At 36.8% G+C, this 24,374-nt stretch overlaps 1 protein-coding gene across 26 annotated transcripts in view; it reads left to right on the top strand.

Annotated features, from left to right (window-relative positions):
- KCNMA1 (potassium calcium-activated channel subfamily M alpha 1) overlaps positions 1 to 24,374 on the top strand; it is a 488,118-nt gene that overhangs the window by 418,461 nt on the left and 45,283 nt on the right. For all 26 annotated transcript variants that reach the window (XM_005152689.3, XM_005152687.3, XM_005152685.3 and 23 more), the window contains 4 exons: positions 4,158 to 4,251; positions 15,474 to 15,597; positions 18,668 to 18,892; positions 22,039 to 22,231. In XM_005152689.3, coding sequence (XP_005152746.1) covers positions 4,158 to 4,251; positions 15,474 to 15,597; positions 18,668 to 18,892; positions 22,039 to 22,231 — 636 coding nt within the window. The remainder of the gene's footprint in view (positions 1 to 4,157; positions 4,252 to 15,473; positions 15,598 to 18,667; positions 18,893 to 22,038; positions 22,232 to 24,374) is intronic.

The raw sequence follows: 24,374 nt of genomic DNA, 5'->3' as shown, positions 1-24,374 counted from the left end.
CTAGTCAACTAATGTTTCTGGGTGATTTGTGCTTTACTTTTCATAAGGTTTATTTGCTCTGAAGCATTTACATGCTAGGCAGAATGAGTTTACCAGGTATTCCAGTCCATGAGATGTTCAGTAACATAGATATTGTTTCAAATCCTATCTCTTTTGGGTATGTAAAAACAGTGTCTGTAAGCTGTTCTGCTAGTGACCCGGGAGAGGCGGTGAAGGAGACAGATTTATTTAGAAAATAGTAACAAAATGACAAAGAAAAAAGCTGTGAACTTGTCGACTGTTTCTGAAAGACATTCCCTTTATTTTGCTTTAACAATGAAATGAGGATAAAAGTCAAGTAATATGTTGTTACAGATGTTCAGTTCCACATTAAGGCTGTAAAAATTACCAGGCCATCTTAAATCAATTCGTAGAACATTGTCTGGATGTTATGTCATTGAAATTATGAATCCTCTTTACACAAGAATAGGTAAACATGTTAAAACATCAGTGTAACTTTTAAATTAAACTCCAGTATAAACTGAAGCATCTGAAAACTCATAAGGCCCACCTGACATTTTTGTAGCAGTGAGTCTTCCTAAACTGTAAACCTATTAGATTCTTTGCCTATTAGAGAAGTGAGCACTGGATTATTACAACAGTGCATAATGTGTTATTATACTTAGGGATGCACAAACAAGCTCTTGAATTTTATTAGAACTCAGAAGCTGGAGTTCTGATTCTATAAAATTCTGTGTCCAGTTCTTGAACTTATTTGAAACTTTGATGAAAGCTGGTGAAAGAAAAAAGTGTGCATGATATAACGGTATTTTAATGGAAATCATGCATAAAGACGTCAGAATACTAATAACAAGGACTTATTAACAAAAACACTAGGTCAAGCATACAACATCAGAGTTGAGTTGTCATATATAATTTTTGAAATATGCTTGTCTTTCATATGAAAAAGCAAATTTAGGACTCCATTTTAAATGAATGCAGACACAGGAAACCTGAAAGTAAAATGACCTTTTATGGCTTTACTAAAAATTTTGTTAGATCTATTTCCTTAAATATGCAGGAAATTGTGAAGAGTATCTGAAGGATAATAACTAAATATGTTTTATATCCTACTTAGTACTAAGAAGCCACTTGTGAGTTATCATTGCAATACTTTTGGGAACCAAGCCATAAGTAATGGTGTCCATTATATACCATTCACATATTTCAGCTGCATGGATTCCCTTCCCCCATTATTATGGAGCTGCGTTTCTAATATGCAGCTGCCCTGTAAAGTCTATGCACAGATTTCCCATCCAAACAAAATATTGTTTGGATGTGATATGATTAAGATAGATCACCTTTCATTACTGCAATGAGAATAAATGGCTTCCTTGCTTAATCAAGGCATTGCTTTAGCAACAAATTGAGACCTCTCAGAAGGCTTTGCTAACAGATACTTAACTAACGAGACACATTAACCTTGGACTTTCCAGGCAGTTGGCGACAATAGCATAGTTTGGCTATGACAAGCATGTATCAAAAGAGGGAGCTTATTTGTTGTAGATGCAGTAACAAAAATAATGCAGGCCACTAGAAATCTAATTGTAGAAATGGTTGTTCTGATTGTTTGATACTAGTAAGACTGGTATTTAATTGGACAGAAGGGTAGCAATTGGCCACACTGGAGAACACGAATGTTGGACCATGCAGTACAAAAGATCCTTATTGTGCTAACTTGCAGTATCTGTAAGAATAAGGCAGGAGTCTTATTAGCTAGCGGAAAACTTGGAAAATTATTCTTTTTTAACAGTGTTTTCTATTGTTCATGGAAATATTTCTGTCTGTAATACCATCTACAGTTGACTTGTGTTAAGATTTTGCACACAATCCTGATGACTATATATTTTCCTTAAACTGTTAAAAAATGGTGTAACAATAGACTTTGCTTATGGTGCAGTACTAAATCTGTCAACAAACATTGTGTAATCCCATGGAAGTAGATTAAATTAAGTGAAATTTAGAACTTTTACTACAGAGAGAGCAAAACGTATCAGTTGTAGTTGGTTTCTGGAAGGAACATTTTGCATGTTTCTTGTTTCTTTGGTCTTTTAAGTGGTGAATTCATCAGATTGGAACTGAATATTTATATCCTATAAAGAACAAGAGAGAACAGTGTATATCTTGAAAGTAACATATTGTCTGTGTGGAATAGCACACAAATAACTTTTTGATAGACAAGTTTAAAGCCAGACTAGGCCATTTTCAAATGAGTGATTTGCAGAGGGTATTCTGGTACTGCTATTCTGTTATAATCATAATAGAAATATAAATATAGTAGGAATAGAAATGGAAAAATAGCACTAAGAAAATAATTCTGTGCATATTCACTTCATATTACAAATAGCTAACTGCTGAAGTGATTTAGCTTAATCGAAACAGTCACAGAAAGAAAATTTCAATTTGTACATTTTTGAGAATTTTCTATGGGCTTATTTATCTCTCTGACAAATAAAAAATGGTACTTAACTAATCAGCAGTAAGCATTTCCACTCTAGCACCCTGACTTTGGAAAAAAAGAAGTCAGTTGTGAAGAAAATGGCTTTGTGTTTGGGGATGGTGCCTGAGAAGAAAAGAAAGTTAGTGAAAAAAAATTATTATTAGAGAGTCATTGCACCATTCTTTGGGGTATTTTGGGGAGGTCAGTGGCATTTTTTTTTTATTTTGTGTAGTTTTTCTTCTGTGATATTTTCTGTTGATTCCCTAGACGTGTTAGATGATGTCAGATCGGTTAAAAAGTCAGCACATCTGCTTTTTCAGAGCCCAGTCCTTTGGTCTTGACAAGGTAAAATGAAGTGCCATGGCCAACTTGAGCAAACAGACATGACGGCTAGAATGCAGCCTGTAATAAAATAGTGTCAGAAGAGGGTTATAGCAGAAGGATAGTGCTAATTTCTTCCCATATAGGTCCAGGGTAGATGACATATATCCAGGTTTTGTTGTTCTTCCTGCCTAGCTTGGTGCAGGTAGAATTTTGGGGGTTTTTTTCAGCCTCTGCTTGTGCACTGCTAATGTGTCTTAAACTCTTGTAATATAGCTGCTGCTACTACTACTACTACTACTAATCTCTTTCCTTTTAGCTTTAAAGTAACAGCTTCTTAGGCATCAGTTATATTCTAGTGCATTTTTTTCAGTTAACAATAGAATGAAAAAAGGTATTTTTCTTTCTTTTTATTTGAATAATTTAGTGTTAGTATGAATTTGAGAAAGCAGGCATAAGATAATTCTCTTTGATAGCACATGCAAACCTCATGTGCAGATTATCAAGTGCAGTAAAAATCTTGAAGCAGGAAAAATTATGGTTAATTGTTACAGATGAGTTATTCAAGACTGCACTTCTTTAAGCAGTGTGTATTGTGACATAGGTTATCCAAGAGTAGTTTATGATTGGCAAAACTGTATGTGATTTTACATCTGGATCTGTCATTGAAAATGCACCTCATCTTCATTAAAAGATTGCATAACACATACATCCTCTGTTATATAGGTATTGTGTCCTCACTTCCATTCAACCTCATTCTGTTCACTCTTGTTAAAACTCCCTTTTGTGAGAAGGGTAGAATGATGAGGTCTGACTTGTGCTGGAGATTTCTGCACAATGGCAGGCTGCATTCACATTCTCAACTAACTGAATCATTGAACATCAAGGCATTGAATATTTTACATCTCTTTGTGAAGACTCTATTGTTTGGCATGTGAGCAGCAAGAACCAACTGGTGTCTAGTTCATTAGCAAAAGCAGGCTGGCAGCTTTGTCTTTCTCTTTTAGTACTTTGTCTTTCTGGGACTATAGCAGAGCACTAATTCTACTTTTCTGTAGTGCAGATTAACTGAAAATAACTCTTAAGAATAACTTGAATGTTGTCCCCCCTCCTTTGTTTTTGAAGTATGAAGCCAATTTGAAAGCCTGTGTTCAAAACTGTGATATTCTTCCCTGCTTCTCCTTCAAACCGATCTCTTTCACTAACATGTATTTGATTTTTATTACTGTTGGGCCTATGTTAGCAATGAAGTATCAGTGCGTGAATGGAGATAGAGTGTGTGTTCTTTGCTACTTCACTTGTATTTCACATTGCACTTAGAGCAGTACTTAATCTCATGAGTTCCTTATATTTCCAGTTGAAGATGAGCAGCCGTCAACACTATCACCCAAAAAAAAGCAGCGAAATGGAGGCATGCGAAATTCACCCAACTCCTCACCCAAACTGATGAGGTAAGACTGTAAGAAACTTGTATCTTCATCTCCTTTCTTCTTTCCTTGCTCTTCTCCTCCCCCCACATCAAAAATAAGGGGAGGGGGATGGAAAAAAAAGATTGTTAGATCGTGTCTGAAAGGCTGAAGTATTTATTCTGTCAGCTTGTCAGCAGTTAATGATAGAGCTGAAAAAAATTCTGTCATAAAAAACAGTTTGAAAAGCTGTTTGAAAAATACATAGGCTTTAAAGTCTTAGCTGTCACCCTGTCCTGTCCGTGTGTAGTTCTTAAACAGCAGTGGCACTAATGATAGCACTAACCAATCAGGGGAACTCATGTGGTTAGTTTGCCTCAGGCAATTCTCTTTTTGTTGGATTCCCTCTGAGTACTGTTTTCTGTACTTAAGGCCATATGTGAGATGTATCATCACAATCAAAAATGAACCTGAATATTACCTTCCTTTTATCCTGTCGATTGAAATCAAATTTCTGTTAATTGATTTAGACTGATAAAAAAGTCTAATAATCTATGTACTTGCCAAAGCAAAGTTCAAAACTAATGCAATTTTAGTCAGGCTAAAAGCACATTAATTATGAAATACAGGCATTTTTAAGAGGGTAGTACATACCCTGAAAGTGAGTGATGAAAACATCATCTTGTTAGTGATATTTTCCCCCTGTTGCTATGTATATATAATTTTATACCAGTAGGCCTTTCTATGATTATTTAGTTTTCTTCCATAGGACAAACTACCTCTAAGAGATTTGTTAAAACTAGAAAAGCAGCAAGGAATTGAAATCTATTAAAATAATATATCATTTGCAAAAGGTGCTTCACCTTTTGCCTGCTCAAGTCCATCAGAGCAGGATCAGAGATTAGACATGGAGTTTCTACAAGGAAAGTGTTCCCACTCTGGTTTTGCATATCTATTATTAGTTGTATCCAGAACTAAATACCATAGCAGATATTTCTGACTGCACAGATACATATATATATATATATACACACAAAAATGTAAACTTATTTATATACATAAACAGACACATTCATGCAGTTTGGGTTTTGGGTGTATGTACACCTGTAACTGCTCTGTGGTCACAGAGGTTAAGTGAAAATAAACATAATGTGAACATATAGTTCTTTCCATATATAAAATCACTGATGAAATTTATTTTGTCCTGTTAACAATTCTGGCTGCAGCCAAGTAATACCCTTATTTGTATTTCAGTCAGTGGACTAGAATTTTCTTTGGCCATTTACAGAGGCATCCATTTTACAGTTTATTGTTACTGCAGTATAAGGTATATTCAAGGACATGACTTCTAGAAGTCATCTTCATCTCTGTTTAGAATTCAGAACCAAAAGTGAGATTGATTCACAGAGGAAAATGCACCCTGCTTTGGTTTCTTTTTCCTATTGACCATCTAATTCTGTTAAATGTATCATTAAAAGTTTTCTGCCTTCCTGTTAGCTCAGGCTTGCCCATATGACACTGATTTACGTTCTTGTTTACAGTTTATGAGGAAGAATAAAATGAACATACTGGCAAGCTTCTAATTTTTACGGTGCCAGTTGTCATGCTATCCTCATTTTCAATTTACTTACCTTTGGACAGTCTTCTTATCTGGTGCTAATAGTTTTAACCACTTAAAGTTTTAAACATGTGGGAGACTCATACACACACACACCCCCACCAAATCCAAATTTTGGGGAAGAAGAAATAAAAAGAAAGAGAGGGAAAGAGAGAGAGAGCTGAACACACTGTCCCTGTTTGCTATGTAAAGTATGCCTCATTTCTTTGATCTTGAGTAATAATAATTCTGGGGAGTTATACTGTTTTCATATGCTTCAAAGCTGTGTCAAAGTTTTGCTGCTTAAGGGTACTTCTTTATTCTATTGGCTCTTGGGTACTGAGATGACAGGTCCTCTGTACTAGGTGCAGGCTTTTTCAAGTCATAGCCTTCAGCAAAACATCAAATTACGAAATACAGGGTAACATACTTCTACACAAATGCCTTTCCTGTAGATATATAATACCATATATATTAAATACTTTAGTGTTACACGGTACATTTTATGTGCAATAGAAAGTGATGGTTTGAGGTAGCCTTAGGGGTACTTTTTTCCACAAGCAGAAAAAGCTAGTGTATACCGTATCAAGTATGGTTTTTACAGGACTTTCTGCCCGAAGGCCTTTGTAAATAAGTAATGATCAACAGATTGGCTGTGGGTTTTTGAAAAGCATGCCTGTGTCAGTTTGCATGATGGGGGAAGATTTTCAAAGTAGAGCCTGCTTTCATTGCCTGCTGAAGAGGGACTGAGGGAGAGTAGTCGTCCTGAGCCTGAGCTGTCTGCTCAGTAGCACATCAGAATTGCTAAACACAGGCCGAACAGCAAGTGGAGAACTTGCCAGGCTTCCAAATCCAGACATTGTTTTCTTCTTCTTCTCCCTTGCTGCTAAATTTATTCACCAGCCCCGTGCTGGCACCCTCAGCCTCTCCCCAGACCCTACCTCTTGTCTCTTCGTCTTACCATTTATCTACACTGACTTAACTTTGGTTAAGGTGCTAAATAAGACAAAGTGGATTGAATCAGAAGAGAACTCTGTTAAGCTTTGTGTGTTATTTTCTCCTTTCTGATAAACAAAGGTGGGCTGTATTATGTGCTATTTTGTATCCTCGTGAATTACCTAAAGTGACAGGTACTTGCTTTCCTGCCCAAAAATCTTTAGTGTATGTCAGCTAAAGAGGTACACAAGAGGTAAATCAGCTAAAGCACTGTCATGTCTGTAGATGATATTTGTCTTTACAATATTTTTTCCTAAATTTACTTTTAAAACCCCTTTTCAAAGCCAGCTTCACCCCTGTTCCTCCCACAGAAACAGCTGGCTACTTTGCAGATTTTCCTCAGTTATGGGCCTGGACCTAGAGGCGGCCTGGAGGACAAGGAGTCTGGAGCATATAAAAGAGTGAAATATGTGAAATAGTTCATTTATAATAATATGTGAAAAGCTCATTTATAAATGATAATGTGAGTTGTGACTTTAGAATCACTTTCTAAGTAGCCCTAAAGTTAAGATAATGTTGAAAATGCTCGTATTTCCACAGTGGGGGTGCAAATCAGGAAAGAGGGTATTATGGCATAGGATAAAACTTTATGACTTCTGCCATCACCAGAGTAGAACAGAGGACAGAAGCTATATCATTCCCTGGGACATCACGACGGGAGGTCTGACAGGTGCTTGTTTAGACTTGATCAAAAAGAGGGAATTTTTGGGTTTTCCTCACATGTAAGTAGAAAGCTGTACTGCCACATAAGATCCAGATAGATGATAGACATCTTTTCGGTATAATCTTTTTGATGTTATTGTCTCTATATGCCAGTATATTATTAACTGAAATAAATAGATGGTAGGCACGCAAATGTTCATTGTATACATCATAGATGGTCTCTATTCACATTTAGAAAGTCACTGTTCTAACTGAATCCTGCATCGCATCAAATAACATGAGCAGAATCACACTGATGCAATAGTGGAAGTATCTAAGCAATCAGAAATAAATCCTTCAAATTCCAACTATAGCTGGAAATGCAAATTAGCTAGACAAAAATGCTGTGCATTGTCATTATTATTTCTATCTGGTTTACATCAACAGAAATCTGTCCCATTAAACCCACAAGAACATGGGTATTATTTAAAAATAAACTCCAGTAGGAAAAACCTGGTACATCTGTGGTGATGTGAACACAAGGACATCCTATTACAATTAAAAGTAAAATTTAAATAGGAAGTAGAAGGAAAATGAAGGAAAGCTGTGAGTAGCAGAGTAATCACAAATCAGGTCTCCTTCCTGAGACAGAGAAGAAGGTTAGAACCATTTGATGCCTCTGGTGTTGTGCAGTGATATCAAGTCACCTGTTCATCATCTCACAGTCACAGGGTTTGGTGCATGTTATTGATGAACAGCCATGTTAATTATGAGAAGGCCATGTTGCCTGAATATCAAATAGCAAAGCTAGCTTTTGTTTTGGTTTAGATTTTTTTAATGTGTCATTTTGGATTCCAGAATGACCAGTAGACATGTGAAAAGCCCTGGATATGAATCAAATAAGCCACTTAAAAGGACTGTTGCTGGGGCTCAAGTCTGCACTTAATGCTTTGGTAGCTGCTACTGCATGAGTGGAATACACTGACTTGAAGGAAACGTCAGCCCAGCTGAGTCAAACTACCTCTTAATGCAAGAACAAATAGCATATGACAGGGCCCAAGGGGCCTGCAGAGCAAACATAGTTTGTCCCTGTCCACTCTGAATGTAGTGGTGTAGTTGACACAGCATACTCAGCAAAGGGTCATTATCATTAGTGTCCCTGATCACATAAGAATCAGAGGCATCAGAGGACGCTGGGTTTTCAGTGTGTTGCCAAGGAGAATTTCATAAGCCTGAGGATTTTTCTTGATCCAGGATCTAAAATTATTCCCAACCAAACTATAAAACTTGCTCAGAGACTGTCAAGACCCAGCTAAGTGACATGAAAAAGGTGACCTTTTTGGCATATGATTCCAGAAACCTAGTGAGATTTATCTGAAGTTGAGGGGAAACCTCCTGTCCCCTTTTTCTTCAAGTTTGATATAATATTTTAAGTATATGAACAGTGGCTGTGCACATTATCTCCTCTGCCCACCCAGCTACTTGCATTTAAATGTATACAGGCATTTCTGCTACTGCCACTCAGGGTGAATTGTATTGCTCCTGCCATTGTAGTGTTGCCCTGCCCTGAGCTGAAACTGAGCTTTCTCATAGAAACCAAATGACATAATGGAAGATCTAGAGGGGAACATTTCTCAAGCAAAATCTGGTAAAATAAGTTCAATCTGATGATTTTCTATGACTCTCCAAACCAGGCATGGAAGTAAGATTTGAAGAGGTGAAAGCTAACTGACTGACCGTAATAATGGTTTATAATTATGTCCCTTGCCCTTGGAGATTTCTATGATGTACTCTACAATTTGCATCCTTTGTTGAGGATTTACAAGGCTAGCTTTATGCAGTGCTAATATGCAATGATAACTAAACTGCAACACAGCAGGTATTCAGTAGCACTTTTCATTTCCTGATTCTGTTTTACAAGTTCATTGCAGCCAACATGAGCAACAAGAGTAGCTCAGTAGTTGCTATGTTATCTTAGACCCATTTTTAACAAGGTTATAGAATGAAATGGTTTGAATGATAGGGGGTAGTATAGTCCTCTGACTGTTGCTACCATTGGAGGTTGTGCTTTAAACCATAGGAATAAGAACAGTATTAGTTTTTCTTAGAGTACTGTGAAATGTTGCAGAAGTGTTTGTGAGATGAGAGAGCAGTGTCAGAAAAGAAAAGGAGAATTTTCCAGCAGTAGAAATCAACAAGCATTTTTATAAAGTTCAGGGCAACAGAAGATCCACTTAGAATAGAAAGAAAGGATGCTTTAGCTTTAAACCACGTTTAAACTTGACTTGCAGAAGTGGTAGCTTTTATCTTAAGGTATAAAAGCTACACACTTCATCTAGAGGCACTTCATCAAGAGGCAAAAGAAACTTACATTTTATGATGCCACTTAACCATGGTTTTATTTTTACAAATGAAAAAAAAAATGTTTTCAGGTACATTCCCTTGCCCCTCAAAGACTGATAGTTCTGCAGCTTGAGTAGATATCAATGGGACATATTAAAACCAGAAGACACTCTGGCTGTGTGCCTTGTCTCCCTCTCATTAAATTGCTCATATAAAAGTCTCAAAGTTAATTATTTTGTTGGTTTTCTATGTGAGAGTAGTCTTACTTCAGAACCATATTCTGCGCATGTCCTGAGGTATCAAGATACTTGCACAACCAAGATTCTTATAGTAAACAGCTCTAGATCAATGTCCTTAGTAGTCTGGATAAATTAATGTGAACCCTTCACTAAGGCTTCTGAGGATAGAAAAAAACACCAGTGACATCTGGGCAGACAAAGAGGGAAGGAAGGAGAGCTGTTAGTATTCTTAGCAGTGTAATTCAGCCCATAAGCTAGCACAGGGCACTAGGTACCAAGCACTGCATTAGATGTATTCTTTGTAGATTTAGTGAAAAAGTCAGACAGTGTGAGATTATAGATAATATTAGGATAGCCTCTGAATATGACATGAAAGCATGTAACAGAAAACTGCAGGTTTTCTTTCTCTTGTCATACTGCATTTTCTTCTCTAAAGCCCGGTGCATCTGGGCACTGAATCCTTATACATTTCACTGCTGATTAACCTGTGAAAGGAAAGATCAGTAAGAGTGTCATTAGTGTAACACACATAGGCAACAAATTCTCATTACAACTTAATGCCATCCAGACAGACTGCAGAGGGTCACAGGGAATGGCTAATGGTAGCCGACAAATGTTGGGTGTATTAGTCACAAAACATTTGCTGAATTCCATCAGAATGTCGTGACAACCTTCACAGCTAGTCCCCTGCTGGAGTCAGTGGAGTTTGCCTGTGACAAGCCGTCACTCTATCTTGGTTGAGCTTTATAGCACCAGTCAAAGCAGTCAGAGAAGATTGAAGTGACAGAGGCCCACTGAGTAAATAGTGAAACATGCAGCACATCATGAAATATTCAGCCAGGGTGTAAAAGCTCTAAATGCTTTTTCAATTATTAGCACCTGCACTGGCTGCATACATCTAACACTAACAGCATGTTAATTGCCACAATTTGTTAGGGTAGTTGTAGGAGAAACTTCAAAGGCACAAGACATTCTCTAGTGTGTCTTCAATTCCTAACTTACCTTCAGCAAGCCCACACCTTACTCCTAAAATTGTGTGCATACACTTGCAAACACACATCCACACACAAAGGTAGGAAAACTCAAAATTCCTGTACTGTACGCAACATGAGTTTAAAGACATTGAATCTTGAGCAGGAGATTCCTAAACATGTTTTTTTCTGGGGCCAAATCCAGATATATTATACTTACTTGAGAAAGGCATAAGGGCAGACTTTAATGAACACAGCTTAAAGAAGAGTTGTGTTGTTCCCAGGGGTGTTTTGCCATTGATTTTATATAAGGAGAATTTTATTGGAGGGCAGACTAAAATGTAGCCAAGACATTGTTTTACTGATGTGCAAAGACTAAGAGATTACAGTTTATTTTCAAAGAACACCAGGGTCCCTACTGGTCATATAGTATTTTTATTCCCGGTGCTCACCCTATGGAACAGTTCCACTGCACATCAGTGAGGGTATGGATGAAGACATGCTCAATTGCATATGAATGAAAAAGAAGATGAAGAAAAGGTGACAGAATACAAGGGTATGCTAAACAATAGTCATTTATGAGGCAGGCATTTGGCCCAAATAGTCTTTTCAGTTCTGTCTATCCCCAGTCACTACTCAGAAGTGGCAGACTCAGAAAGTCCAAGTAAGTTTGCAGTAGTTATAAATGTGTGCTAGGAAAGCAGTGCTCTTTAAAATGTAATGTTGACTTACTTGCAGTAGATTTGCTGGAAGTGAGATTTCTGGTTTTGCTTTAGGCTGTTGTCTTCCAGGCAGGCTTTTTGGGGTTGTAGCTGTAGCTTGGCATTTAGCATCATTTTCAAGTTTAATTGCTCATAAGTGACATTATATGCTCTTCAAAACCTAGAAAAGATTGTATTTTGCTCTTCATTTCAAGTCATGTGTATGTAATAACTGCCATAGGAACTAGAGAAGCTATTTTTAAACTGGGATTATGGATGAGGGAAATTTAACTTTTACTCCTTTTTTCCTGTGCAGGTTATACATGCATGTCTTTCCCTAACTGGAATAACCAAATGCTTTGGCGATTGCAAGCCATAAAAGCCAGTATCTCAGTTAAAAAACAAACAAGCAAAAAACTAACCACCCACTATGCATTTTAATTGATAGCAGGTGATTTTTTCCTATAATTTGATTTTTTCATATGTATGACTTTACAGCCCTGGAGAATATAATAGCTGCAGCTCTAATACAAGCATTTCCACAGTAAACTGCCAGTGTGACTCAAGCATGGCTTGACAGGGCCATCTTCAAGGGGGAGGGGGCCAGAGAGGCTCTAGAAAGATTCAGTCAGTGATTTGGCTCTAAGGGCAACGACTGTAATGCTTTGTGCAATATAAATTTTAATGGGAAGAGGGTGTCCAAACCCCTTAGGCAGATTTGACAGCCTTGGCCTCTGTGTGTCTGTCTTAATTAATTGTTAGTATTTGGAAAACAGGTTTAGATCATCAGATTAATGAGAGTTAATGCATCCAAACTGGTAATGTTGTTTTATTACTGTATTACTTCATAAAATAACCATGTTTAAAAAAACCCTAAAAACTCCAAAGATTAATCCAGTTAAGTACATAAGCCAGTATTTCTTCTAATGTTTGAGGGCAAAGCTGGACCTTAGTAGAAAAGAGTTTTCAATCTCCATATCTTCAGGGATTGCTTTGCTGAGAATGAAAAATCACGGATTAAAAAGAGGCTAAAATAATAGCTTATCCCATAAGATTTAAACTTAAAAACTCCTGTGTAAACAAAACCAGATGCTAAAACCCAGATGCTATGTAAACATATATGTAAACAAAAACATATGTAAAATATGTAAAAAAAAACCCAGAAAAAAAACAGAAAGCATGGCTAATCATATCACGGTTTCCTTCTCTGGCAATAATTGATTCTCCTAGAGTAAAAGTGTTACAGTATTATCTATTAGCTTGCTTTCTTGCTATGTGACCCATCCTGTTTGCTTCTTTTAAGGGTGCCACTTGCTGTATTCCAAGACTGAAGCAGTATTTATTTGTTATGTAAAATTTCAATAGGGAGTTCTATCTGATGATTCACATTCTTCATTCCTTCCATAGCACACTTCCATTTAAACCTAAGATAACTGGAAAATATAATATTGAGGTAAATTTTTAATAAATCTGTGGCACAAGCTGCTTTGAATAATCCCTTTTAGCATGCAAGGCCCTTAACCAAAAGAGATCTACACTAGACTTTAAGCACTCACACACTAAAAGTTGCCTGAGACCTCAAGGCACTTGACCATAATTTGATATCAGATATCTGTTATCACCTTTGTTATAAGACTCCAAATTGTATAAATTCTGTGACTGGGATTAGTGTATTACTAAATACTCATTTGTGTGAAAGCTTCAGATGATCTATGTAGTTTTAAATCTTACAGCAGAAAAGAAACACTGATTAGAAATTGGAATGTGGCATTTTTACAAATTGATTTATTATAGATTTTTATGTAGTCTATGTTATAGATGAAGGGAAAGAGAGAAAGAAATTTGCTTCCTAGATGCATCTGATTTCTGAAAGGAAAAGGAGGTGATTTGATCCCTGAACTTTGCCTTTTTTTTTCAGTGCTCTGCTAACAACACTTGTGGAGAAATGTCTTGTGAAAGCTTTAGGAAAAAACCCTCAAAACTACAAAAACACCAGAAAGAAAAACATTTTTCAGTGGAAGCTCCTGAAGTTTCCTGACCTTTTGGCAAACTTTCTTATTTTGAAACACATAGCCAACACATTCCATCAGACAAAATAGCTAGGACAGAGCACCACTAAATGTTGTCTGAATGTTATTAGTGCAACCTTCAAATGGAATTGTATCCATGGTTGCAGGTCTTACTGTATCGCATGCAACTATAAGCATCAAGAAATGCCCTATGAACATCACAGTTATCTCTCAGCCAAAAGTACCATGGCTGCAGCTTACTGATGAATAGAATAAGAGAATGCAAAATCTAGATATTTTTCTGGAAAGTAAAAACACGTGGACTTTCATTATTAAACCTGGGATAGTCCCCTTGAGGCTTTTCTGTGGCCAGTGGGTTGATAGTGAAAGGCACTGAACTGTATCTCAGTGAACTCACCATATGTTGGGTGCCTGTAAAAAACTTTGAAAACATAGTTTCTTCTTCCAGATGACATGCTTTTGCCATGTAGTGTAGTGATCTTTCCTAAAGCATTAAAAAATTCTGGTTTAAATGGAACATTGTATTAGTAGTTTCTCAACTGCTTTTAAGCCACTTTCTGTGAAGTTGACACTGACTGAAATGAGTGAGAATTCTCAACTTATTTCAATGGATATACAGTCAGTGGCTATAAAATTATACAAATTAATCACCTTGATGGAATTAGAAATTATGCCTTTCTTTGGCTTTAAAAGGCAAACTGCTTTAAAATTTGGATACCTTTATCAGAGTACTTAGTGTATTCCCTCACTGCAAATATTTTCATCTTTGAAATGAAAGCTCTTTTCCCATCTTGAATTTTAAGATTTTAGTGTCAGTTTATCCTGTGCTTTGTAAATACTGCCCTTCTTCTAGTGCTGTTGTATAATGCAGTCACTGAGGGGTCCTCAGTAACACCTGAGAGTGTTGGCATCACTTAGTACTTAGCTTAATGCTACATTTTAGCATATAAATTAAAGAATTGTATGTATGTGTCTGTGCTTAGATGTAACTATATAGCTGGAGAACAAGTTTATAAAAAAGTCTTTTATTTGCTTCTCCATTGAGAAGCTTTGTCCTGTAAAATCTTGCTGCAAAAAACACTCGAAGGTTATCACAGGTAGAGTTGTCAGAGAAAATGGACATTGTTGTTTAGTATTAAAATCATGTATTCCAGATGTGGGCATTTGTTAGTCAGTCTGCTCTAAAATGACATACTGTTGAATCTTTAAAGGGCTTCAGTTTGGGAAAGCAAAATATGATTGGGCAAATTGCTAAAATATTTAAAGTGCAGCCTGTTAAAGCTTTTACTGCGAAGAGCATCATGTCAGAAGTTGTATGTGGTAAAAGCAAGTAATTGGCTTTCCATACTTATGCCAGTCAGTCAGCATGGGGCTCTGTTCCTATCCCTTCTACTTCATTGCAGATGCCTATAGCAACTCTGATACATATTTTGGAGGGGTGGGACTGGTAAGAAAAAAAGTCTTTCATGGCTGTGATGGTGTCAGAAAGCCCTACTTAAAATTAAATGGTTTTTTTGCTGTAGGAAGAGTATAGAAAATCCTCAAAACTGCACCAAAAATGTAAAAATTAACTTTTATTTTCTTTTCTTGTTGTTTCAAAGTACCCTCTTTGAAAGCATATTCAAGTGTAAATACATTTCATTTTTTTTTCACTTTTATCCCTTTTTGTACATAACTCTTGGGATATCTTTCCATCCATAATTCATAATATTTTCCACTTATGTTGTCCTCAACTTGTTTTTCCCCAGGCATGACCCCTTGTTAATTCCTGGCAACGAGCAGATTGACAACATGGATGCCAATGTGAAAAAATATGACTCTACAGGGATGTTTCATTGGTGTCCAGCCAAAGACATTGAAAAGGTCATTTTGGTAGGTACTGATGATAAGCTGTGTTTGAAAAGAGGTTATTTGAACCATAGAACTGATGTCTAATGGATTAATAAATTAATTTCTACTATCAGTTAATCCAGCATATTGAAATCTGAAACAAAGTGTGATGAAACCAAAGCTAGCATTTTGGTTAAAGAATTATGATTATATAAATCTGTATTACAAAAGCAACAATAAAAATTGGTCCAAAATCGAGAATTTCTTTTTCATAAACTGAAATATATTTTATTTAAATCTTTAGAAGATTAAGATTGGAAATATTGAAATGTTTGCATACCCCATTTATCTCCTTACACAAAGCAATAATGACTCTAATATAGGCAAGTGTTGCTTTGCATCATCTCTTATGTGTTGATATGAATTTCACTCTCTTAGAACTTTATCAATTTCCAACACTTCAAGGTGCCCAAATAGGCTAAAGTAAGTAGTACTACTGCTCTGCCATTCTAGCATGGCACGGCAAGCCTCGTCTATGTTTGTTTCATTTGTTTAACTAGGGAAACCATCAAACTGACTCAAGTCATTACAAATAATTAGATGGCCTATCACAGCCTATTTTACTCGCTTAAAGTTTGTGCCACTTGTGTTCATGTACTCATACCTAAGAGTAGCAACTAACTCCAGATCTCATACGGAAAACTGATGATATTTGAAATGAACTCCCTGGTGAATCTTCACTTTGTCACAGCTCATAAAGCTTTTCCTGAGCCTGCTCTCTTAGATTTTCATGCACTGTGGCATGGTGTAGCCGCTGATGGTGACAGCCCCAGTTTATTCTAGCAATCAGGGGTTAAAAGCTTGTCTCCACTTCTCAGGAGTTTCTGTAATAACTATGACATTGCCTGCAATTGCAGTATTGTTGTTTAAACAGTCAAGCAAGTAAATTCGAAATTCTAGAGACTGAGCTGTGACACATAGTTTGACTGAACAGCTTTAAATATGTATTTGTGAATGCTTCATCCCTGGCAGTGTTTCAAGGCCAGGTTGCGCAGGGCCTTGAGCAACCTGGTCTAGTGGGAGGTGCCCCTGCCCATGGCAGGGGAGTTGGAACTAGATGATCTTAAGGTAATTTCCAACCCAAACCATTCTATGATTCTGTGTAATCAATAGGCAAGGAGAGGCAGCCCTGCTACACAGTACTTTGCAATAGACAGAGATCGATATCTGCCTTCATGCTCTAAACACATTTTAGTCAACAACCTTTATGTGTTGTCCCACTTTGAAAAGTGTTTCTCAGAAAATGGTGTTGTGGAGTGCCTCGTGTATCATCTCTTGGTGATGCCGTGTCAGTTTTTTTTCCCTAGCCCATGAATCTATGTCTGGCCAAGTTCTTTCTGCTTCATGCATCATTACCAATAAAGACACTGGCAAGCAAAATGCTCCTATACACCTTTTCAAATTCACAGTCCACAATTTATGTCTACATTCATATCCATGCAAATTTAATGCTGTCCTTACAGATCACACAGGCACTGTTTATTACATAATTTGAAGACTATGGTATTTCCCAGGTTGTCTTCTAATTGATAATTGATAATGCTTCAATCTGAAAATAATTCCTTTTTCTGCTGAAGGTCTATTTTGGCTCTGTGTGATTCCAACAGTATCAGGTAGTAAGAGTTGTTTTGACATAGAGTCAACTGTATGTGGCTACGTAAAGACCAATGACTGTAGAGTGACATCTTTTTACATGATTTCTTTCAAGACTTGGTTTCTGTCTTGTAAAGTATGAGTATTCCAGACCAGTAGGCAGAGCTATGGGACAACTTAAGTCCCAAGTACATGCTTCACTTGAGTATTCACCCACATCTTATGCTTTTTAAAGGTCCAAGACCATTTTCTTGATAGACTTGGATTAAATCAGTGTAATTGCCCCAGGGAAATTGAAAGCTGATGTATTTTTTAACTGATGAGAAAACTTCTAATCCGTTCCTATTCTTCTTACATAATGAACACCTCTGCTGAATATTCCAATCCTTATTGCATGTTGTCATGCTTCTATAATTTAGAAAAAGGACAAGTGAGGGAAAAAATTTGCAGTTCACTATTGGTTTAGTTTTTTTCCCTGGCAAGGCTTCTGTGTAATGGTACTGAGTGTACAAATTCTTGGCAATTTACTGTCAGTGGATCTGCAACTACTTGGTGGAGTGCAAAAATGCTAAGACTGGCTCCAGAAATGAAGGTAATTTTTTCTGAATAACTTTATTTCATCATCTGGTGTTTGAGTTTGCCTGCTCAACTGACATTACCACTGATAACATTAGTGCAAAAATTTATTCTTGTCACTGAGACAAGAAGGTAATTCTGAACACCATTCAAATGTTCTCCATGAGATTTTTTTTTTCCTTCTATCTATTCAGTAACTCAGGAAGTCCAGTAGACCTGAAAAGTTAGTATTAATCACAGTCTTTCACAACAGCATTTTCTTACTGAGAGAAGCTCTGTATGGAGGACATCCATTGTAAAGCAGAACACTGTTGAGCATTCTTTGTTTCTCAGGGTAGTCACAGCTTGTTTTAAAATAAGAACTTTGACTAGGAGAATATGGTCCTCCATTCACAAGATATGTGAATACCACTAATCCCTACAAAGATCTTTGGGCACTCACATTTTCTTTTCAACTTGGTCCTGGAAAAAAAAAAAGCCAGGTATTCATCAGCTAAGGCATGGTTTTGCATCTCTTTTCTGTAATCCTTCTAGTGGCTAAATGCATAGTAGGTCAAATTCTGTTCCTGGCTAAATCCAGAGTACTTCAATTTCAATAAGAGTCTCAATCCACATATGTAGAAATATATATAGGATCAGAATTTGTACAACATCTTCTTAAACACGGAAGGATTTGCAAACAAGAACAAAATTTTCTTCTGCTGAGCACATTTAATAAAGGATAAATAAGGGTAAAATGAACATCTTTTATTAAACCACTTCTTTGTGCATGAATGATATTGACAGTTGTGTTTGTTTCTGGTTTAAAACTCAATATATGATTTAAGCTTCCCTTTGTTTCATTTTTTCCCTTGTCTTTTTGTTTTTGTTTCTGTTTTTTTAGACTCGAAGTGAAGCAGCGATGACAGTTTTAAGTGGGCATGTTGTCGTTTGTATATTTGGGGATGTTAAGTCTGCTTTGATTGGATTAAGAAATTTAGTGATGCCATTACGAGCCAGCAACTTTCACTACCATGAACTCAAGCATATTGTATTTGTGGGTTCACTTGAATACCTGAGAAGGGAATGGGAAACACTGCATAACTTCCCCAAGGTTTCAATCTTGCCTGTAAGTCCAAAACCATACTATTGATATTTTCTTATTTAGGACACCAACTGGACAGATTCATGTTGACTTTGATCTTAGGCTTTTTTACTTTTGTCTACTTATAGGCCTGAGGACTTAGTTTTTTCCTTTACTGTGTCTGTGAAAACAGAGCCCTGTGAGACCTTATTAGAAGATATTTGCCACAGTGTTTGGTTCGTTGTCATCCTCATCGGATGAATTTCAGCTGCTATCAAATGTATTAGCTGTGTTATATATTGAAAATTCACTATAGTTCACTGCATGTAGCCAGTTCTGATGTTGTGACAGTAGTTGTTTATGACATTATTTATGTACTTATACCCACAAAACCTTTGGAAAAAAAAGATATTGCTACTCTATCTAAATAATATTTATCTATGTTCGTAAAAACTTTCTTTAGGCCGGCCTGTTTTATAGGGGATATTGTCATAGCATTCCAGTTGAGAGTACTGCCATACTCAAGTATGGAAGTATGACAAAACACTGAGCCTTTTGAAATCAGTGAAAAGATCCTATTGATTTTAGTAGGGACAGCCACTAAAACCACAATTCAGAGGACCTTTTTCTTCTGTATATAATTATCATTCAGTCATGTGCCCAAACTGTAGTTGTGCTTCAGGAAAATAAATGAAGCCCTCCAAGCCAGTGATCTTAGGTGGTCACAGCTGTAAATGATCTACAGAGTTGTAGGCAAGAGGGAAATGAGCACACAGTATAAGTACAAAAGAGGATGCTCTGTACATTACATAGTGAAGTTAGATTATTTTTATCAGAAAGAAAAAATACGAATATACCAGTTCTTCATAATTACATTTCAGCAGTTAGAAATAAATAAATCAATGATGGATGTAACCTAAATTGAGTAAGTGGAAAAATAGCTGTAGAATGGAAAGACGGCCTTCACTTTTTGATTAATTCATGCTGTAGGTCTTTGTTACTGTAAATGCAGTTTTACTGTTAGCCCTTGGCTTTTTTCTGTAAACTGATCCAACAGATGGTGTCACAAGATTCTCTGCTGTCACAAAAATGGTGTCAGTATCAGATTTGGTCAGTTAATATCCTCCTCTTCCTGCCAATCCCTTTTAATTCTAGTCAATTTGAAGGATAAAGACTAAGAAATCAGAATTAAATTAATAATGCTGTTGAAATGTGGAGCAGAGTAGAATCCAAGCTGCCAAGTACGTAACGTGTATTTGTTTAGTTTTGATTCTGAATTCCAAAGATGCATTAAGGAAATGTACACCACCTTTACATTTCCCAATGAGTTTGCATGCAAATTCAGAATAGTTTTGAACTAATTTCAACTTAAACAGCTTAAATAGTTGATGCATCTTTAAACATACAGAATAATTAAAGGAATTGTATCTAACACAGTAACCAAGGGCTGAAGACCACAGACTTGTTTTTTCTTTCTTTTTTTTTTCCCCCCCAGCTTATCTGGTTCAAAATGGTGCTATGGGGTTAAAAATATCAGCATTATTCCGATCTAATTATGCTAATTTAAAAGTCTACTAAAGTTTTATACTGGTAGTAATCATGTGTTAAAGGGAGGCCACACACTGATTTCCTAATTCTCTGTTCGTTGGTTCATAAGGTAAAACTTGCTGCTGCTGTCTGATGGGGATGTGGTTACAGCTGAATATAAAAACATTTGTTCTGAAGAAAGGTGGAAATTTTATTTAAAGTCTATTAAAAATGGCATTTAAGCTGCTGACTAAACTCTTAAAAAGTAGGCAAATGCCAGTTTTAAGTATCCTCAGGCAGCCTTAATTGTGTCCTTTTGCATAAAATCATTAGGAGTAAGTCTTTAATTAATTACATGGTTGCATATTATTTTTCCCCACAGGAATCTTCCTTCACATGCTGCACAATACATACACAAAGGGCAGAATTAAGGTGGCAGGAATAATCATATCCGAAGTTTTGAGTGCTTTATAACTCAGTCATATCTGTTTGATATATACTGTTTTCCACAATGTTTCATTCCTCAAATTATTGAAAGTAACATGGAATAGTCAGGCTGGTATTTGGAACGAGGTGGCAATCACTGAATAAGAACTGAGCTCTGCCTTCACTTTGTGCATTTTAAATTAATTTTTGTATTGACCACTCTCAGTGGAGTTAGGAGATGTTCACCATGAGTGATCAGGAGATGGAAGAGTAGGGTCTGACTTGGGTTTATGAAAGTTGCTGTGTGACAAGGGGATAGCTTAGTTTCTTCCTCATCATTAGGATCTTTGGATACCAAACCATGTAGGGCAGCAAAGCAGAATCTAGCTTCTGTAAAAAAAGAGTATTCTTTTTTTCCTTGACCTTGCAGCCCGTCTGGCATAAACGTAATATTCCCTAAATAGAGATGTGGAATGTTGGATGTGAAAGGCAAGGGTTATCTTTAAACAAACCATAATGGGTTAAGTGTCATGTTTCGGTTGTATTAACAACGAACTATAAAACAAACTACTGCAACATTTTAATTATTGCAGTCTCTGATTGAGAACTGTGGAAACAGGGACTGTTGCATGAGTTGTGCCCATTAAAATAAAGTCTTGGTTTTGTTTCAAAAGGTTTAGACACACAACTTCAAAGATCAGTGTGTTTTCCTTCTAGAAGAATCAAAAACATGCAGTAAAAAGGATTAACCTTTTCTCTGTATTGCTTCAGGTTGAAAAAAAATAGCTTTATCCTGATTGCATTTCAAAAGTGTAGGACACATAATGCTTTCCTGTTTAAATTGCTATTCTGCCCAAGACCATTGTGGCTTTGTAGTAGATAAATAGACATTTAAAACACCCCCCTTGTTATATTCAGAGAGCCAGAGGTTGCAACTTAAATCAAGACAATTTCAAGTCACCGATGAGATGGAGAATGCTGGCATTATTCCTATTTCTTGTTTGTTAGTAATAGCTTGACTGAGTATTGAGACTGAACCTAAAATGCTGCCATCAGCACCAACTACCCTTTAGATTAGCACACATCTCCTATTCCCTGGCACATAGTTAGACCAGCTTAATGTCAGAGCATAAAAAAGATACTTGTTAAATAATTTCCCAAAGCTCCTTCTCAATCTTTAATTTGTTTTTCTTTTTTTCCTTTCCTGCCCCCCCCCCCTTTTTTTCTCTGTGCCGAAGGGTACACCATTAAGTCGGGCTGATTTAAGGGCTGTCAACATCAACCTCTGCGACATGTGCGTTATCCTGTCAGCCAATCAGAATAATATTGATGATGCTTCGCTGCAGGACAAGGAATGCATCTTGGCGTCACTCAACATCAAATCTATGCAGTTTGATGACAGCATTGGGGTCTTGCAGGCTAATTCCCAAGGTAAGGACTGCCCTATAATACTTCTCTGCAGTGCCTACAGGGGACAGGACCTGGCAGGAAGAATATCCCTCACTCAGTAATTCAAAGAGCCCTACATCAGCTTGCTTGACAGTTAAACCTGCTGATTGGTATGATGGCTTTTAAAGGGACAGTCACGTAGTTTCTCTGCTACATCACAAAGCACATCTTGTAGAGGAAAAATGAATGAATGTGAAACTGTAATTTTTCATCATTTAAAAATTTTCCTAAGGTATATATATATATATATATATATATGTAAAAGGTCATTGCTTTCTCACCCTGCCCTGTTCTGTGGCTTTCTTATCAGGGCAGTTACTATCATATAGCCAAAGCTCACTTTAGAATACCTGAAGCTTCTGTCTTTATGTACGTTGCAACCACAGAGGAAAAAAAGCTCAGTGGTACAAGCCAAAAAGTCAAATAAAAAGAATAAGAATTTAAAGTTTTGTTTACAGTTCCTGTGTCTTCTTGCTCAAAAAGCCAATTAAAATTAACTCAAAACTGATTTCTTCCCATGGTTTGACATGTACTCATCCCATGTGAGGACATTAAACAAAATCCTTCAGTCTTTGCTGAGAATAGGGGACTGATTCATAGGTAGCCAAAGGCCATTTTACACCAACTGTGCCTCTGCAAAACAGCTGCAAAGCAGTCATAAGCACCCTGGCAAAGACCATCAGTGTAAAAACAATCTTCTTCTCATCCCTGAAGGGTCTTTCAGCTTATGCAGCTGAAGTCCTACCTTTGATAAACCTATTAGGTGCTGCAGTAAATATTCCCCCTGGATCAAGCCCTGCTATAAATGTAGGTGTAGAAAGGATAGTGCTTTGGTCTGCAGTTTCCCTGTGAGCCTGATCTAGAGATAGTTTCCCCGCAAGGACTGTAAGAAGTAAAATTAAATTCAGTTTTTCCTCTTTACACTCTAACCAGGAAATAGGAATTATGAGCCAAAAATCAGAGGCAGCAATGTTAAATTCTTGAGTATGGAAACTTCTTGAAGATGGGGTTTTTTTCTTAGAATTAGCAATAAAGTTGTGGAATTAATACTGGAATTAAATTGTACCAGGAAACTAAAAGTTTCACATTTTCAAAATCAGGTTGGATAGTTCCTTGGATAACAAGTAGATTTAGAGAAGAAGAAGAAGGAACTGTTTTTTTCAGTCTCATGAGTGTTCGAAGTTTCAAATCTGTGGCCTGGAAGTAATACAAATTTTAGAGTTCTTCCCTTAAAAATGTGTGAGACTGATTTGCTCACCCTATAATAGCATAGTCATGATTAGGAAATTCATTGCACAAGCGGAAGACAAGCATGGAGGTTCTTGTTTTGTTAATTTAGAGCTGGATCTGAAATTTTGTATCTCAAAACCAAATGCGTACTTTCATTACCAGGCTATTGGCAGGTTACTCTCAGTCTCCTATCACGTATGTAATTAAAACCAAGACATAGAATCTGTTTGTCTCACCCCTTCTTCCCTTCCTTCCTGTTCTTGAGGAACAGTCTGAAAGAATTTCCTTCTTCTCCCTTTGCTCAGAGGTTAGTGATATTTCCAACACTTAACTGTTGTATTTTATTTCTGGGAGCAACATCAGAATCTTGTGCACCACATGAACACTTGTCATTTTTTTATTCTTGATCCTTGGAGGTATTCAAGACCTGACTGCATAAAGCACTGAAGAACCTGCTCTGACCTCATAGCTGACCCTGCTTTGAGCAGGAAGTCAAACTAGAGACCCTCTGATGTCCCTTCCAGCCTGAATTATTCTGTGATTCTGTAATATCCAGGTTGCTGCTGCAGCATAGCTCCTGTAGGTCATCAAGTGTAGACTGTGGCCGTGGTCTAAATCCCTTCAGCGATATTCCATGTAGCTGATGCAGAGAACCAGAGGCACAATAGGTTAGCACATACTTAAAAAGTTTGGAAATTTCTTCAGTTAAATATCAGTGTGCATGTAAAAAAAAGGTGACTCTTCCTTTAGCTTTTCTGGGGGAAAAGGGTGTAACATAAGGAAGGAAACCAGCCACCAATGTTAGTTGTGAGCACTGAATAAAGACTGCTTTTTCTTCTAAAACCAGTTGCTTCAGAAAATAATTAGCTTCCTAATAAATTCTCTGCTTACAGTA

Source organism: Melopsittacus undulatus, chromosome 8 (genome assembly GCF_012275295.1).
Source record: "Melopsittacus undulatus isolate bMelUnd1 chromosome 8, bMelUnd1.mat.Z, whole genome shotgun sequence".
In the NCBI taxonomy this organism is placed as follows: Eukaryota; Metazoa; Chordata; class Aves; order Psittaciformes; family Psittaculidae; genus Melopsittacus; species Melopsittacus undulatus.
The sequence above is the reverse complement of the archived record's forward strand: the minus strand, read 5'-3'. Positions and strand labels throughout refer to the sequence as shown.